Here is a 17,994-nt window from a genome sequence, read left to right on the forward strand (position 1 = left end):
CTGCTTATCGGGGCACCTCTGATTTTCTGGCAAGTGTTTTTGATCAGTTTCACAGCACTTAACTACAAAGAAATATATGAATGTATGTCTCACCTAATATTGGAGCATATGATGACGAGTAGGAGCTTAGACTTTAACTGCAGGTTGTTTTTTTTTCCCCCTCTCCACTACAGTATTTCTTTGAACATGGTGCATTGTGTCACCACCTCCTCCTCCCTCCTCCTCCTCCTCCTCCTCTTCCTCCTCTTCCTCCTCTCTTGTGAATGTTAATGACTGTCTGCACTTTGCAGCTTTTTTTCCCTCAGAGCATTACAATGTGCTGCAGTGAACCATAGTCTTCGAATGAATGCAGGAGGGAGGCAATCAGATCGCCTTTATCACTCTTGGTAAATAGTGGAGCGTGATGGCTGACCTGTAAACCCACGATCCAACATTTAAAGAAGTCGTATTGTTTCTCTTTCATTTAGTTCCCACTTTTATTTTTATTTTATGTAGTTTTTTTTATGTAGTAGTTTTTAACGTTTTTTTCCTTAATTGAGTGTTAGAACTGTCATTGTTAGCATTTTAGCTTGCTGAATTGGCCGTAAAGACGTCCACAGGGCTCCTGTTGATGCTGACAAAGGCAAATGTTGCCACACACACGTCGCCTGACGAGGGCTATGCAAAGTCATCGCCTGCTCAATACCTGACTATTGGAGAGTTGTGTTCGAGGCCTAAATATCAATAGATATTGACTTTTATTGTCCCCTCTCATTAAGATAATTGTGTAAACTCTCATCAAATAGCTGCAATAGATATACAAGCTCAGTTCTTCACTTCAGCTGTTTCCCTTTCTGCAAAAGAAAATGAAAGAAGTGAGATAATAAGTTAGCAGAACTTGGGGTAATTGGTCAAGGCTTTACTCACAAAGTACCTCTAGCCCATGCTAAACCCTGAATCACAAGCGGTGGACACAACTGGACGCTCCGACATAGAGTTATAAAGTTATAAATCGCCGCTATTGTGCACGCTAACACTAAAGGTTGGGGATGATCGTGTTCTTAATGAAGAAGAAGTGAGTGCTAGAAGAGGTGAAGACACTGTGATACCCGATGTCACCTCGCTGTTATGTGAGCGCATCAGAGTGACAGTGGGGGTGAGCCACGGAGCACAGTTGTCTCTATGGCAGCAGACAGGTTTTTTTTTTTGTTTTGACTGTTTTGTCCCTTTTTCATACACCCTTCCCCATCCTCTGCATCCTCCCTTGTCTGGCAGTTACATAATTGACCTCAACGAGACATTAATGCATAAATGCCACATGTATTGGGCAGCAGTCTCTCTCCCTTTCCCTCTGAGCTGATAACTGCAGTTTAGAGACGACACTGACGGTGCTATAAGTCAACCAAAGAAAATCTGGGTCTGTTCAAATTTGTATTTAGTCAGCAACAAATAGATTTGTTGCGGGGGTGGGGGGGGGAATCTGCCATAGTGCACTGACTTCACTCTATAAGGTAGACGCTTTATGTCCAACAGGAAAAACTTGTTTTCTATATATCTTTATATCGTATTTGACTTGATTATTGGACCTAACACAAGGACCAAGAAAGAAGGAAGGCCACATACTGGCTGTTCTTCCAGAGTTGAAACCCACAGTTGACTGAGCAGCATCCTAATGGTTTCAATTTGTAGATGATATTTTCTGCTGTTTTATGCAAACCTCCATTTGTTAACCTGTTGAGGGAAAGAAAATGCAGTTTTTTGACATGGACAAGTTTTCACAGCTAGTGTGTCCCTCCCTCATGGGCAAAAACCATAGAATATGAGGGCTTGAGGGCTATTGATTATACACTTAATGTTGACATATTGACAAATCAATCACACTTTTGATTGGGAGAGTGCAGCCTTAGACACTTATACAAACACCCAATACCTGGGATATTACATTAGAGGAATGATATCATTTAATAACAGCCAGTCATGTGGTTACACTTATGAAAGTGTACAGTTCAAATTACCACGGGGAAGAAAAAACTCTTGTCTGATGCACTGACTTTATTCAGATCTAAACTACTGCAAGTGTCCTGGAGTTAGAAACTGCACATCCCACTTCTCTGTGTCTCATGTACAGACCCTACAGTATAAGCTGTGGGGAAAAAATAGTTTCAACTCTTTTTTTCAACTGCTTTTACCCGCAGTCAATATTTCACTACAATCCCCATTTTGTGCTCGCAGCCTATGGTTCCAATATGTCACATATGTTCCATTTCTTCTTCTGAGGCTCACTGTTAACCACTCCCCGCCTCCTGGCTCTAAAGAGATCTGCTGGCCGTGTGGTATTTTACTGGGAACACTTTTGGCATAAGAGGCCTCTACACTCAGCCCTTCAGAAGCATTTAAACAAACATGTGAACTCTGACCTGCAAACTCTTGAGTCCTCTCAGTGCATTGTGTGCCCTGAGTCGGCCGCTGCTGGTTAAGACCGACTCTACTTCTAGCTTGTGGCTGTGGAAAAAAAGGGGTTCTCAAGCCAAATGGCCAACTTTTATTCTTAATTTTTTTTAAGAATTATTTAAGAATTTATGGGGCATTACCTGCTAAATCTTCCCAACCACTACTTTTACCTTTGCAGCATTTGAGCCACGAGTTGTATGGATTAAATTATAATATGCTCAATAATGTGATAAAAGGAGGCATTGTTTCTTAGAAGCTGTATCATCAATACTCTTGAAGACTAGCTTACTGTAGATATATATGTTTTTCAGTGATGCTATGGGACGAAAGCTTCATGCTTTGTACTTCACTGCCCCCGTCTGGCAGCAAGGTGAACTACTCGGCTGTTGTGAATTTTTTTTTAAAATATGATTTAAATCTACAGTGCCCTACAATCCCCTCACACTGCTGATGTTTTTTCTTCCGATAAAGCTGAACATCTCTCACATTTTACTTGACTTTATCTATGGATGTCTTTCCCTATGACAACCCTGGTGTGTGTGCGTGTGTGCGTGCGTGCGTGTGTGCATCCGTGTGTGCGTTTGCATAGAGGCAGACAGGCAGTCAGACATTTTTCCCTGTTAAATCTTCTTATCACCACCAGAGGAGGCTGAACAGAGCAAATTAAAATAAGTGTGTGTGTGTGTGTGCTTGTGTGTGTGTGTGTGTGTGTGTGTGTGTGCGTGTGCGTGTGTCTGTGTAATTGAGTCACAAAATCTCAGTGTCCTTTTTATTTCTTCCGTAGCCTTTTACTTTTTTGATTTCCCTCCTTGGAAGAACAGACAGCTCCTTGTGAGAGGCACTTATGTATAATGAATGTGTTTGTCTTTCAGAGATCTCAAGGCCGGAAATATTCTCCTTGGGGATGACGGCTCTGTGCAAATTGCAGGTATTTAGCTGCAAGGCAACTCCACCTTTCAAAATCTGTCACTTCTGACTCAAACTTGCGCTTAGTGCTGCAATCTCATTCACCCCCTCTTGACTCCTCCATGTGTATTCATGCACAGGAGGCACCGAGGAGGAAAGTTTACCTTCTTGGCAGTAGTATTATTGACCTACTCCTCTGGGTTGTTTAAACGCTTTTCTTTTTTTATTCCCTTTTCTTCTTTCAGACTTTGGCGTCAGTGCCTTTCTAGCAACAGGTGGTGACATGACTCGCAATAAAGTGCGCAAGACATTTGTGGGAACACCATGTTGGATGGCTCCAGAAGTCATGGAGCAGGTTTGTTTTCTTCACCACAGAGTCGCGACACAACTGTGTCGACAGAAATTTCCATTCAAATGTATTGCAATTTTTCTATAAATGTTTCCATCCACACACACACAAGCATGTTGTTGTTTCCCATGGAGAAATGTTCGCACAAACCTCCTCTCGTCCCCTCTTTCTTCTAGTTTTTCAAAGCAGTTCAATACAGATCACTCGTATGATTGCTTAATGCCATTGTTTATTCACCAAATCTGTCACCGTTAGATTTATTTACATTAGCCAATATTTGTTTTAAACTTTTCCACGTGTGTTAAAAACAAATGTATCTTGATACAATAATGTGGTTTCTGTCTCTGCAGGTGAAGGGTTATGACTTTAAAGCAGATATTTGGAGTTTTGGCATCACAGCCATCGAGCTCGCCACGGGCGCCGCGCCTTATCACAAATACCCGCCAATGAAGGTGAGGAGGAAACAACGCCAGAATTAATCTCAACTCGAACAGAAACGTGCAGTAAATAATGCCGCTCAAACGTAATGCAATGTCCGATCAATACTTGTTTATCGCGTGTTTCCAGGTGTTGATGCTGACGCTGCAGAACGACCCCCCGCTCCTGGAGACCGGCATCACGGACAAGGAGATGGTGAAGAAATATGGGAAGTCCTTCAGGAAGATGATCTCCATGTGTCTACAAAAGGACCCAGAAAAAAGGTGCCAGCTCTACTTGCCTTTTGATAACAACAATCAATTCAACTTCTAGTATATTATTATGCTTACTGTGTAGTTAATGAAACAACAGCACATGTACAGTGTGGATACAACGGCACACAATTGTTTGCTATTGATCTGAACACTTTCACTTTAATGCTTCAGTGGTTCTGCTAAACATTAAGTCTTTTTCTGTCTCTGGGTATATAAAAACTGTGACAGGACTAATTCATTGTTTGTTTTCCAGGCCAACATCCTCAGAGCTGTTGAAGCATAAATTCTTTCAGAAAGCAAAGGTAGGCACTCGTGCTCCCTCTGGGTCTGAGACTGTCTGAGATTGTCTGAGACATTTCTTGTGTGTGTGTATTCTTTATTTCATGGATTTCTTTGGTATACAAATCTGAGGTCATTCTACATTACATGACATTACATGTCATTTAGCAGACGCTTTTATCCAAAGCGACTTACAATAAGTGCATTTAAATGCCCTCTCATCATCGGCCGTGCAGATCTGTTTCTAACAAAGGCAGGGGTGAGGCAGTCGCACTCCAGCCTCCAGCTGCCTTGCACTCGAGCAGCTGGAGCAACCACATTGCTGGCTGATCAAGTCACACAGCCCCAAATACAGCCTGGTTGCTTATGCTGGTCAGAATACTCTGTATGTCCAGCAGGGGGCAGGCTAGGAAATCTTTTAGATCTTCATCAAGAAAGTATGATTGATATCGGAACTAAAGTCACCTTTACAGTCGGACTGTAGGTTTCAAAGTAGGTTAATCGATTAAGTAATTAACCACTTTTAATGAATATGTGCTTATCAATTTCTCTGATTTCAGCTTTTCTTTTTCCTGCCTATGAATATAATATAAAAAAGTGTGTTTTTGGTTTGACAGGCTTTCATTTTTCTCCTTCTCTCTCCGACAGACCCACGAGTATTTAAATGAGAAGTTACTTCAGAGGGCGCCTACAATAACGGAGAGGTCAAAAAGGGTAAGACCAAACAGGTTAATCGTAAAAGCAGTTGGTTGTGGTTGTTTTAAAAACCTTTAAAGGTCCAGTGTGTGGTTTATTGTGAGAATTTGAATGTACTACCCATTATTTTGTGTGTGTGTGTTAAAGTGTATAATCACTTTAAAGCAAAAGACCAAGGGGTCTTGCTTCGCGGAGGCCACCATCTTGCGTCGCCATGTTTCTACTGCAGCCTGAACAAACCTGTGTTTTTCGCATTATAAATTGCTCTGCCCACATAAACCCAATGTGGTAACCAACAAAGAAGGAGGAAAAGACGGAGAGAGAGTGGCAAAGTGGGAAAGAGGAGAGAGCTTACATCCATACTTGTATGCGGAGGCCACGGTAGTTTTCTGACATGCTTGGGGAAGTCCTCCATGTTGTTTCGCCATTAGATGTCACTAATTCTTACCGACTGGACTATTAAACTATTAAAGTCACTCACATATACACTTCATACTGTGGAAATAGTCTTATTTATTATTTTTTATACCCTGCTATGGGTCACGTCTAATAGAAATGCACTTTTTATATTTAAACCCTGCTACAGACCTGCTATTTCATATTGTGCAATAAGAATTTGATGGCTGTATATCCTTTTAATGTAGTACGCTGCAACTGAAAACCCACCTCACGTTAACTAGGGTCACTTTTTCTTTTTAATGTCCTTGACCCATACACTGGTTGTTGTTGTTGTTGTTGTTATTGTTCTTCGTTGTTAGCTGTATGCACTTTCAAGGTGAAGTCAAGTAAATCTCGTTGTACAACTTGTATAATGACAATAAAGGCATTCTATTCTATTCTATTCTATTCACATCAGTACACTATTTTTTTATAATGTCTCTGTGTGTGTTTGTGTGACAGGTACGTCGAGTGCCAGGTTCCAGTGGCCGGCTACATAAAACGGAGGATGGAGAATGGGAATGGAGCGACGACGAGCTGGACGAAGAAAGCGAAGAGGGCAAAGCTGCTGTCGCTGCCTTAAGGGTGAGATGCACCCGCAACAGCTTTGTTACCCGGAAACACACACACACACACACACACGCACAGTTTAACACTGTTTTTGACGTAGTATACCCCACATGTTCTTGTCCTTTTAATCGCTGTACTCTTGTTTAAAACTGTCATTTTCATGTCTGTGCTGTAGCATGTTTGTCCATTGCCTTTCCACTGAGTCTCCCCCCTGTGTGTGTGTATGTGTTCTGTCTGATGGCCAAGGAGCAGCAGGTGAAGCCTGTTAGCGGCCCCAGGCGTCAAGTGCGCTTCTCCTACCCACTCGAGCTGCCTGCGTCCAGGGTTGTTCACTTGTCTCATAAATACAGATGGCATTCCCCTAACACGGAAGTACTCTCTCTGCAGGCTTGTTTGTGTTATTTTAGACGTTTAAATGTATCATCGCTATTATAATACACTAAACTATGTGCGCTCATTTCTTCTTTTGGCTAACGCCTTAAATGTAATGTTGTACGGAAAATAAACTTGGTTTAATATGTGCGCTGAGAAGATATTATCTTCCGGACATTACTGACATTGTAGAACCAGCTTACACGTTTATTTTATCATTGTTGACAAGAAAAGTTCCCAGCGCCGTGTCCGAGAAGACATTCGTCCATGCAGTAAATCACATGTGAGTGGAATCTGACCCCTGAGTCACGAGAGCCTGTTAGTCCCAGCAAAGGTTTTCTTTGAAGCAAAGACATGGTTTCGCTGAACAAAATAGCACATTTGTAGTTGTCGTTTTAACAAAAACATATAACATTAAGCTGTATACTTTACTAGGATGTTAAAGTCTATAATTGTTGACTAATAAAAGTGAGAGTTACCTTTCCTGGAAGCCATCTGTATTTCAATTTCTTTTTCTAAATTGCTTTGTATTCATGTATTTTACTAAATCGACTTTTAATCAATACAAGCCAAATTGTCCATCGGCCCTTTTAAGTTTTCTGATGTTTGACCCAATCATCGTCGAAGGGATTCAAATTTTTTGAATAGCTGTGCTGCTTTCCTGCTGCTTTTCTACTGGCTACATGTTGGCAAACTGAACTCAAATCTATTTCCAACAATTAAAATCACTCCAGTTTCTCAAACTGTTATGATATATTATAATATTTGGACCTGAATGCCAGTCACTTTTGTCAGTTTGTCTTCATTTTGGCATCTGTTCTTCTCTATGTTGCTGTTTTTTTTTTAATACCGTGTGACTTTCCTCTGACTTACTCTGCTTCTAAGGTTTTCAAATCTAAAACTTTGAAGGGAAAATTTAACTCCAGATTATGCCTTGTTTACCACTCAGTTAGCAGCACATCATTTTACCTGACATCCTGATGGCAGACACACCATATAGCATAGCTTCTCGTTAAAGACATTTTAGCATCACTCTACATAGCATATCTCTTTTCTTACTGAATTACTGACATCACTGCAATCACCTGAAAAGAGATGACAATCAACTGAGTGGAGGACAAATGAGGCAAGTAGATGAGTAGAGCTGTTTTCACCTGAAATACCTCTTTCGCTTCCTGTGTCCTTTGCATCCATGCGCACAGTTTGCTTTTTGCTAAAAGAGTGACCGCAAAAGAAAACTCATCTGACTGTCACTGCCTTTTTAATCTGTTTCCGACAGTCACCGAGAGTGAAGGAGGGATCACAGAACTCAGAGGTGAGTCTTCAAAGGTTATTTAATCCATCTATTGCCTACCACTTTATCTATCTTTATCTTTATTTCTCGACTCGGTGCAAATAGAATACAAGGAAACTAAATTTCCTGGTGAGAAAATGCCACTAATCTGAGCTAGAGTGCGCAATTATGCTTGGTGGAACGCTAAACCAACCACGCTGCATGTGGATACAGAAGCTGGTGCACACTTCCTGTTCCTGCCACAGTTTTTCCAAGTCATTTCAAACCTTATTTTTATCCTGCAATGAACTTAAATAAATCAGCCGCCTTATTTTAAGGCTTAAACGTGACATGGAATGAATGGAGATTTAAACAGAGCCCATGTTTCTTTCCATTGCCACGCTGCCCTGTAGGCTGTTAAGTATTAGTCATTCTTATGAATAATGAGAAAGGTTTAAAGAAATGTCTCTTTTTAGGTGTTCCAGACTCCTGAGCCCTCAAGTAATCAACTCCAGCTACCGGCTGCAGGTCAGGTGGAGCTACCTCAGGCTGCAGGACAAGTTCCACTGCAGCCCACACCAGTCAACACTCAATCCACTGCACAGGCTACATCTCCCACACTTAGTGTACCCACTGCTGCTTGTGCTGCACCCTCACAGGTCAGTCTGCAGGTCATTCTCTCAACGTTTCTCATTTTTAAACTCATTTAAAACCCAAACTATAGCGGTGTTTGTCTATGTTTCAGGCTCCAGCCACTTCAGGAGATGTTCAGGCTCCCATTAGTTTGGTATTAAGGTTAAGGTATGTTTACATATACAAATCAAACACTAGCTCTTTTTTATAAAGGCTGTGTTACATGACTTAATGTTTTTATTGTGCAGTTTAGTGCTGTTCTGTTAAGGTCTTATCGAGTAAGCGTTTTACACTCAAGGTCACAGACAGCCATAAAAAATCGTAAAAAATCTGTTTTGTTTTTTTTGCATCTTCAGAAATTCAAAGAAGGAGCTAAATGACATCCGCTTTGAATTTATGCCAGGCAGAGGTAAGTGGATTATTTGCTTATTTTCATTAGTCTAAAACCAAGCTGTGCGTTCATTATTTGTGTCTGTGGGGAGTTTTGAATCTGATTCTGAGTATTCATCAGCGCTGAGCGCAGACGTCCTCGGTGAACTCAAACAGCCTTCTTGACGCTAGCACATTAAGCTCACTTATCCATACTTTTCTAAGTTAGGATTGTGCCATGTGCCATCACTCCTGACAGTTTGTTTTTTGTTTTTCAGACACAGCAGACGGTGTGTCCCAGGAGCTGGTGTCAGCAGGCCTGGTGGACGGGAGGGACTTAGTAATAGGTCAGTGATTTTAAAAAAACAACAACACATGTTTGTGGTTTAGAACATTCATGCTAAGGTTACAAACGCTGTGTATCCATAAAACACTAGGGATGTCCCAATCACCCTTTTTTTAAGCCCCCAAACCCAATCCGATCTTTTTTAAATGAAGCATCTGCCAAGACAGAGTCCGGTCCGAATGTAGCAGACTCTCATTTCTGAGTATCTGGTTAAGTGTAGGCCTAAGATTTGAATTGTGGTGAAGTTTGGGGTGGGGTGGCTCAGTGGTTTAGACCGGTACCCCTGTGTGCAGAGACATCATGGTCACAAGTTCAACTCCACCCCTGGCAGGTTGTACTCAGTTCCCTTGGATAAAAGCGTCTGCTAAATGACATGTAATGTAAAGTTTAGGGTTAACTTAGGGATGAATGGAAGTCAATGAGAGTCCTTAAAAACATAATGTGTGCATCCACAGGTAATATGAAATCAATGTCATACATGAAGTAGTTAAATGTCTATATACATAATAAATAATATTTTTGTTTTCCCCCTTTTCAGTTGCTGCAAATTTGCAGAAAATAGTCGATGAACCTCAAGGCCATAAAAACGTCACTTTTAAACTGGTGAGTGATTCCTTCTTATGTAACAATCGCAGTGACACTCACGTCACACAACTAAATCATTGACTGTTAATCGCTGTGTGAGTCATTACAGTTGTGTTTTTTTGTTCCACAGGCGTCTGGAATCGAGGGATCTGAAATACCCGACGACGTCAAACTGATGGGCTTCGCTCAGCTCAGCATTAGTTAAACTGTCGTTCTACCTGGAACCGTGACTTGCCTAAAAAATGTGAAAATTAAAAAAACAAACAAACAAAAAAAATAGATCTATATATAGTTTAATGCATTATTATTATTTTTTCCTTTCTATGGCTGTAAAGAAACCACTACTGCCAAAGAAACAGTATCGTTTTTATCACCCATAGGATTACACAGTGTCGACTTACACTTTGAATTCGGTGGTCGGCTGAAGTATCACAACGTACAGTATGAGAATCACTCAAAGATAAACAACAAAAGAAGTTTACAGTGTGAACGTAGAAGGATGCGAGTAAGAGTTTTCCTTTCCCGTTCTGGTCTCCCCTCACTTTTTCCCTTTCGTCATGTGTGATGCATTTGCACAATCTCAACTAACACCCTTAAATCCCAGTTCAGTGTAAGAATGCCTTATATTCATCAGAACTACTGAATGCACGTGATGGGGGAGTTCCCTCCTCCTCCTCATGACATGGAGCATTAATTTGTCCCTGATTTGTACAAATTGTGGTCTCAGGTGCTGGTGGCAAACATTTTTTGTTGGTTGATTTTGATCTGCAGGATTTCAACTTCAAATTTGCTGAAGTGTGAAATGTGTAAACTCCCCCCAACAGTTAGCAATCTGTAAAGAATAAGTTTCTTCTGATTGTCGATAATATAAGTATTAATAATATGAAGAATAATTAATAATGTCAACTGCTGTTCCAATCGTATTTGTTCCTAAGGAGGATTCAAATCTTAACACATTTTACTCGGAACAATATAACGTTTTTACGGCCTCAAATTGGTTTATGAGCAATTTAAATTACGGGGACCTTTTTATGAAGGGAAATTGATAGGCAGTACATTATTGAGGCTCATTGATCAGTATATACTAAAAAATAATTACAAAATACAGAAATCATTAGGCTTGTTGTTCTGATTTGACTATAAAAATAAAATTTTTAGGGGAGGACAAAAAGAATTCTGTTCAATTTTGTGATTTGCAATTTTTCTATATAGTGGAAAAAATAGGCCTGTTTTAGTTATTTTTCTTGTGACTAATAAGTGAAAATGATTTAATGTTTGACAGCAGCTGAAACCACACACGTGCCGTGTATGAGCAGATGTCAGTGTCCGTCGGTCTTAGTTTTTGCGTGTGTTTGAAATCATCGACTCAAATTCTTAGCAAACAAAAAAAAACAAAGCAGAAAAAAGACTTCAGTGCATATTTGTGGATGTGGATGAAGAGGACGAAGAGTACTTGACTTGAACCTCTAGTGTGTAAATAAGTGACATTTGGCATTGGTTTGTTTTTATACTGGGTAATTTCACTCTTGGCCTTTTTTTTTCTCTCTGTCCTATGACACGAATGTGGGTTGTAGCGCTTGCGTGAAGGAAGACAATGGCAACGCTGCAAATTCTTTTGGCTTTGACTTCCCTCATATTGCAGGACAAACCTTCACTTTACTGTATGTCATGAATGTGAACCTCACAGTTAGTGACGGCAGTGATCTCTGTAGATCTTGACGCGCCAGCAACGTTTAAACTGTTTGATTTGATGGTGTGACGACGTCGTGAAACCCTCCAGATGCCATATCGAATGATTTGTTTTTCTGCTTGCGGACAAAAAAAACGTCGAGGGGAAATCTTTTGTCTTTTGATGTTAAATGTGTAAAAATTTACGCTAGCCTTAAATTTGAAAATGACCAAGTGTTTTTTGTTTTTGTTTTTGTTTTGTTTCTTTCTCTCTTTTTGGTTTTGATTCAGATTTTCTGTGTACTTGACATGTGCTTTGTGTCACTCGTGGAGATTCCTGAAATAAAGATACACAGGTGTTTTGGCCCTGTCATCTCCTCAAAGCAGATTGACAACGTCAATGACCCCCCCCCATGCAGTATTTGGTGCCATTAAATGTCTGTAGTGGACAACGGACAGGATAGGTGTGTGTGAGAGTTTGAGTGAGTGAACTCTTATGGAGCTGAAGATCTTGTGGCTTTGTTCTCACCTTTTCTCCAACATTGTACTGCTTATATTGTCGTCCATCGAGCTGAACAACTGAACAGATGACGGAGAAAAACGGGGGGAGGAGGATGAGGAGGAGGAGGGGGGGGGGGGTCTTTAGTCCAGACATTAACTCATCAAGGCTGTAATATATTTGAATTCCCCACCTCTTTTTGGTTTTTGCATTCTTTCATTTGCTCTCTTTTTTTTTGATTGTTCCCCCGTTCAAAGCATGTTCCTCTTGATTATTTTGAATCAATAAAAGAATGGGCATATCAGCTTTTTGACTTCACAGTACGGTCTTCCTTACCCTGCTCTGTGTTTTGCAGTTGCACACATGAGAATTAGTTCCTTTACTGCTCTCCCTTCAACTGCTATTATTCTCACTGTCTTTCAGCACGATTGCGTCGTCTCCTCAGCGTGCGTCCATCAACATTTCTGCTGTCTTGTCTGTCGCAGATCGTCAGGAGCCGACTGTAGTGGCCCTTTTCCACGATGGTCCCAGCTCGTCCTCGCCTCGCCACGGCACGGTTTAGGTTGGTTTTCCACTGCAGAAATGGTACCTACTCAACGTGGGCGGAGTCATCACTGCACGACTTCGTTTTACACCCGACACACACAAACTAGTGACTTGTAAAGCAGTTGTTTTCAGTGTAACTCAATCATTAGCTGTCGCTAAATACACCAGATTCCTCTGTTAAATATTGAGATTTTAGACAGTTCCCTGGTCATTTTTTAGGATTGCTAACTGATCTACAGTTCGGCTTGATTCTTGTGTCGGACATCTCTTCCTGGTACGCCACTCTGACCAATCGGTGGCCGGCAGTCTGGCGGCGCCGCATATAGTACCTAAGTACTAAAAAAAGTACCTGGTATCAAGTACTCTCGGTAGTGGAAACACAACTTAACCGTGCTGTGGCGAGGCGAGCCGGTGGAAACACGCCATAAGTGCTTTTCTGGTTCACGATCGGCCTTCGGCCCGTTTCTATTCTGAGACGACACAAAACGACAGAAATATTTCATATGAAATAAGAAAAATGTTAATATTTGAGAAGGATATAAAAGTTTAACTGAGGGCAAACACGCCCATTTCAATCTTAAATCATGCTCATACGATGAGTGACTCTAGGACTTTTATTATATTTGACAGCTCTCGTTCTTATTTTTTAGTCCCACAGTGCAAACATTTACATAATTATAAACTGAATTGAGATGGGTTTTTTTTGACTGGGACAGACGCAAGAGCTTTGAACTTGCACTCACTGGTAAGTATTATTTTTTACTTTTAAAAAAAGTCGTCTGTGGTTTGAAGTGCTCTCCGAGACGGTCTTCTGCATACCGTGGTTGTCTGGCCATTCTCCTTTGACCTCAACAAGGAAATTTCCCTCACAGAACTGGAGTTCACTTTCTGTGATCACTTTTTCAGCCTCTTTGTGAACCCTAGAAACCATTGTGGTTTCAGAAATCCTTAGACCATCCCATCTGCCATCAACAGCCATGTGAAGTCCAAAGTTCCGCGTTCTGGTGCTTGGTTTGTCATCTTGAGGATGTTTACATCTATACCTAAGTATAATAGTTGCTACTATGTGCTTGGTGGCCTTGAGTAGGTGTACCCATCTCTGTCAGAAATCTGATCATGTGACATGTCTCACTTCTATCTTCTCAAAACCACTAGAGCTCTACAACATTCCTGTTTTCACACAGTTCTATTGAGCACAAATGTGATAATAACGTGTTAATGAAAATACAGAAGTTCCAGTTTTACAGTACACACATCGTAAAAAGAGAACTGCACAATAGCTAGAGTTCAGTTGCCTGAGGTACTGAGGGATTGTTCTTGTCTCAATGTTGTCCTTAAGAGACTATGACTGCTTCCCTCGCTGCACTCTGAGGACACATATACCAATATGAGCACCTTTGAGCAGATCCTGAAGGATATTGGGGAGTTTGGTTTATTTCAAAAACTTTTAGTCGCTGCATTATGCATCCCCAGCATTTTTTTATCCTTTGATTTGATCGGTCAGGTGTTCACAGGTATGAACTTCCCACATCACTGCAACAATGACTGGATCTTGGCCCAAGCGACCAACTTGACGGAAGAGAGACAGAACAATCTCAGCATTCCCCTGAACAATGACAGGAATTACGAAAGCTGTGAAATGTTCATACCAGTGGATTTGGAGACTAGTGAAGCATACGGGGTTAACACAACGACAGGATGCATAAACGGATCAGTTTATGAGACACCCAAAGGTGCTTCCAGCATTGTCACTGAGGTAAGAGACACTTGGCAGTACACTGATCAGTGTAATTGCAGATTCTGTGCACATCTGATCGTTTGGGAATCCTTTGGATTCAGAGGGATCATGGATGATCATGTACTGTAGGTATCTGACAGGTCCACCTACCAAATTTATGAAATTTAGGTGCAGTGTACCCGTTATGATCCAGCTCATGAAACCAACATTCATACAGAATATAACTGACAAGAGGCCTGAGCCAATTAAAGAGTTAACATGGTGTTAACATGGTGGGAGTGTGACGGCCAAATCTTACAGGGAGACCCGTCACTATGAGTACAAATTAAAGGTCCAAGGTCCCTTGTGGAACATCTAGGAGAGAAACTGAATATACAACCCATAAGAATGTTTGTGTGTTATTCTCTGGGTTTAAAATAAGCCCCTTTATATGCATATATATGTAGCACCTTAGGTTTTCAAATGTGGGATATTTGGTAAAGTTCATTTCTACTTGCAAATTTTATGACAAGGGATTGAAGTTGACCACGGTCATCACTCCAAAATATATTTACACTCTATACATTTTCATCCACAGTTAAATCAAGCTTTTTTCTATGCTGTGTAATTGACTATCTAAGGAAGTTACACTCAAATATCAGCCTGCTCCTTAACTTCCAGTCAGTGGTCGTTAAGGGGAAACTTTTAAAGTAACAATTTAAAAAAATTCAAATCTCCAACGAAACGCAAAAGCCTAAAAGCTAGAATGTGTCGCTAAACAATAAGTTGTACAGACAGCATCTCTGCGACGTTGGCTGACAAGTTAACGGTAATAGTCAAGTTGCTTTTTATAAACCAGGAAGAGATTGTGCTTATATTCCTTGTCTCGAGATAGCTATATGCTAAGTGGCGATATGCCCTTTTTCAGCTTGTGTTTTCAAGTTCACCTTTTACATCCCAGACCAAAACAGCTTTAGCTAGCAACTAGCTGTTAGCGTGTTGAGAACCATTTTGTGTCTCTTTACCAACCATTAACCATCCATAAAATATTGAAGTTAATTCTTCAAGCTGAAAGTTCTTAATAAGTTAGCTTTTCTTTGTACTAGCTTCTTTATTCTTATATTATTTCAATAGCACCTCTGCCAGTTTGGGTCTGGTTGAACTTGAACATGAGTAGCATTATCTGGGTGTGTTAGTCCGACCTCGTTTACATGTCTTTTAAAAGCTCAGGGTCAGGTTTTTTGTTGTTGTCATGAATGTAAATGTACTAAATGTAACGTCTCCAACTACAACTCTTTCACTTTTTCCCCCCTTCCTGTGTCCTTCAGTTTGACCTGGTGTGTGACAGGAGCAGTTTGATCAAGGTCTCACAGTCCATCTACATGGCCGGTCTTTTGGTTGGAGCGTTGGTGTTTGGGGCGATGGCCGACAGGTATTGATTACTATATTCTGCTGTAGCCGTGTATTAGAAACTGATCCAAATTGATTAAAAATATACATTAAATGTACACATTTCGTGCCTTTGTACAGGTTTGGTCGACGCTTGGTGGTCCTCCTCTCACACCTTCAGCTGCTGCTGTGCGGTGTTTCTGCTGCTTTCTCACCCAACATCTATGTTTATATGGTTCTCAAATTCTTAAGTGGCATGGCAGTATCTGGTATTTTGAATACTGCCTTTGTCATCGGTAAGTCTGATATTCACAACAGAAACCTAATGCTTAAAATGAAATCAGATACATTATACGTGACAAAAATGTGATTTGTTTCAGTTTGGGCTCAAAATGTCTTATCTGTACCTAAGACGGGAAAATGAAGTCTCTGCAGTGTTTCGTGTCATTCTAGTTTTTCATACATGACAAATGCTGTGAGTCATGTGAATTTTGCTGAATAAAAAAATGGATTTAAAGTTGCACACTTCGGTTCTATTGCTCTGAAGGTGGAGAATGGACTGAATCTTCCAAGTTTGCTTGGTGTACCACGATCTGCCATTCTTCTTTTGCTGTTGGATTGATGATAATGTCTGGCATTGCCTATTTGGTCCGTAACTGGAGGATCCTGCAGCTGGTGCTCTTCAGCCCTCTTATCATCGTCCTGGGAATCTTTTACTGGTCAGCATATCATATTCATGTTTCTAAAATGTCCGTTGCAGAAAAATGATATATATATATATATTTAATTTCACCCAGGATTCTTCCAGAGTCGCCTCGCTGGCTCATCACCCAGGGCAAGAAGAAGGAGGCCATAAAGGAGATCCAGAGGGCAGCTAAGGTGAATGGGAGGAAGGAGGTCCCAGAAGATGTATTGAATCAGGTGAGTGACATTTATTATTATTATTGTCATTATTATTATTATTATTATTATTATTATTATTATTATTATTATCTATTATAATAATAATAATAATAACATTAAAAACAACAATTATCTGAAATATACACTAATACATCTAAAAGCTGGTTATTGTGGAGACATTTGAAAGAAGAAGCATGGTGGACATCTTCAGAATCTCATATCTGAGAAAACGGGCTCTCATGATGTGCTACATCTGGTGAGTTCATTTCAATCACAATCTGCTGTCTCTTCTACATCACTAGCTTTGTGGTGGCACTGACGATATATGTCTCCCATGTCATAGGTTTGCAATAAATCTGTTGTACTATGGACTGAGCCTGAATGTTGACAATTTTGGGTTGGACATCTTCCTCACACAGTTCATCTTTGGTCTCGTGGAAATTCCTGCATTTCTTGGCTCTTTGCCACTAATCCAGCGCTTTGGGAGGAGAATATGTCAAGCAGGGGCGCTATTTTTTGGAGGTTCTGCTTGTCTTGGGATACTTGTTATTCCAAAAGGTAATAAATGTGTCACGTACTGAAGTCAGAAATGTGTTGACATCTGTCTGTAGCTAAAAAAAAAGCAAAATATCAATACCCCCTTTTTGCTCTAGATCTTCCTGTGGTGGTCACAGTAATAGCTGTAGTAGGCAAATTTGCTGCCACTGTCTGTTTCACCATACTCTATGTTTATACCGGGGAACTATACCCTACTGTTTTAAGGTAAAGTAGGTCCCGTCTCTGAGGTCAAATATAAATGTCATTGTGTAGAAATGTCCATATTTTCTAGACTTGATGTTGCTGATGTGCTCATTATCTGCAGACAGAATGGCATCGGTCTGAACTCCATGTGTGGTCGTGTAGCGGGCATCCTCACTCCACTGATCACACTCCTGCAGGTCTTCCATCACACCATCCCCATGCTGATATACGGCGTCTTCCCCATTGCTGCTGGAGGCTTGTGTTTTCTACTTCCTGAAACCTGCAATGTTGAACTTCAGGACCACGTTGAACAGGGGATTGCTGAGGTTTCAGCAAAATCAGAGAAGAGCACCAAAATGTAATCAAATGGACGCCACGATTTTTACAATACTTTCTTATTGTGTGCTTCTGTGTAAGTGACACTGTTGTAATTTGACAGTATGCTGATATAAATTAATAAAAAAGACCTGATTGTGTGTAAGTTTCACCATGTTTAATATTTAAATGACCTGCCTTTTGATATTTGAATAATACTCAAGGACATACAATTATGTACTGTGATCAAACATGAATGTTAGTAACTCCACACATTT

At 40.6% G+C, this 17,994-nt stretch overlaps 2 protein-coding genes across 3 annotated transcripts in view; both read left to right on the forward strand.

Annotated features, from left to right (window-relative positions):
* The window catches only part of oxsr1b (oxidative stress responsive kinase 1b), a 35,902-nt gene extending 23,477 nt beyond the window's left edge, over nucleotides 1-12,425 (forward strand). The window contains exons 5-19 of one of the 2 annotated variants that reach the window (XM_058635028.1): nucleotides 3,303-3,358; nucleotides 3,582-3,691; nucleotides 4,036-4,137; nucleotides 4,253-4,386; nucleotides 4,631-4,679; nucleotides 5,305-5,370; nucleotides 6,253-6,375; nucleotides 6,607-6,684; nucleotides 8,012-8,047; nucleotides 8,482-8,664; nucleotides 8,751-8,806; nucleotides 8,995-9,047; nucleotides 9,286-9,354; nucleotides 9,892-9,956; nucleotides 10,069-12,425. In XM_058635028.1, coding sequence (XP_058491011.1) covers nucleotides 3,303-3,358; nucleotides 3,582-3,691; nucleotides 4,036-4,137; nucleotides 4,253-4,386; nucleotides 4,631-4,679; nucleotides 5,305-5,370; nucleotides 6,253-6,375; nucleotides 6,607-6,684; nucleotides 8,012-8,047; nucleotides 8,482-8,664; nucleotides 8,751-8,806; nucleotides 8,995-9,047; nucleotides 9,286-9,354; nucleotides 9,892-9,956; nucleotides 10,069-10,143 — 1,255 coding nt within the window. In that variant the 3' untranslated portion in view covers nucleotides 10,144-12,425. The remainder of the gene's footprint in view (nucleotides 1-3,302; nucleotides 3,359-3,581; nucleotides 3,692-4,035; nucleotides 4,138-4,252; nucleotides 4,387-4,630; nucleotides 4,680-5,304; nucleotides 5,371-6,252; nucleotides 6,376-6,606; nucleotides 6,685-8,011; nucleotides 8,048-8,481; nucleotides 8,665-8,750; nucleotides 8,807-8,994; nucleotides 9,048-9,285; nucleotides 9,355-9,891; nucleotides 9,957-10,068) is intronic. The other variant, XM_058635035.1, reaches the window with a different exon arrangement.
* Nucleotides 12,426-13,261: 836 nt separating this feature from the next.
* Nucleotides 13,262-17,877, forward strand: LOC131458156 (solute carrier family 22 member 13-like). Its single transcript, XM_058626975.1, has 9 exons — nucleotides 13,262-14,407; nucleotides 15,697-15,800; nucleotides 15,899-16,053; nucleotides 16,305-16,476; nucleotides 16,555-16,678; nucleotides 16,822-16,916; nucleotides 17,004-17,218; nucleotides 17,314-17,422; nucleotides 17,523-17,877. Exons 1-9 carry the CDS (start codon nucleotides 14,039-14,041, stop codon nucleotides 17,761-17,763), a joined length of 1,584 nt encoding a protein of 527 aa, XP_058482958.1. The 5' UTR covers nucleotides 13,262-14,038; the 3' UTR covers nucleotides 17,764-17,877.
* Nucleotides 17,878-17,994: the final 117 nt, after the last annotated feature.

The sequence above is a fragment of the Solea solea genome, chromosome 1 (genome assembly GCF_958295425.1).
Source record: "Solea solea chromosome 1, fSolSol10.1, whole genome shotgun sequence".
Lineage (NCBI taxonomy): Eukaryota > Metazoa > Chordata > Actinopteri > Pleuronectiformes > Soleidae > Solea > Solea solea.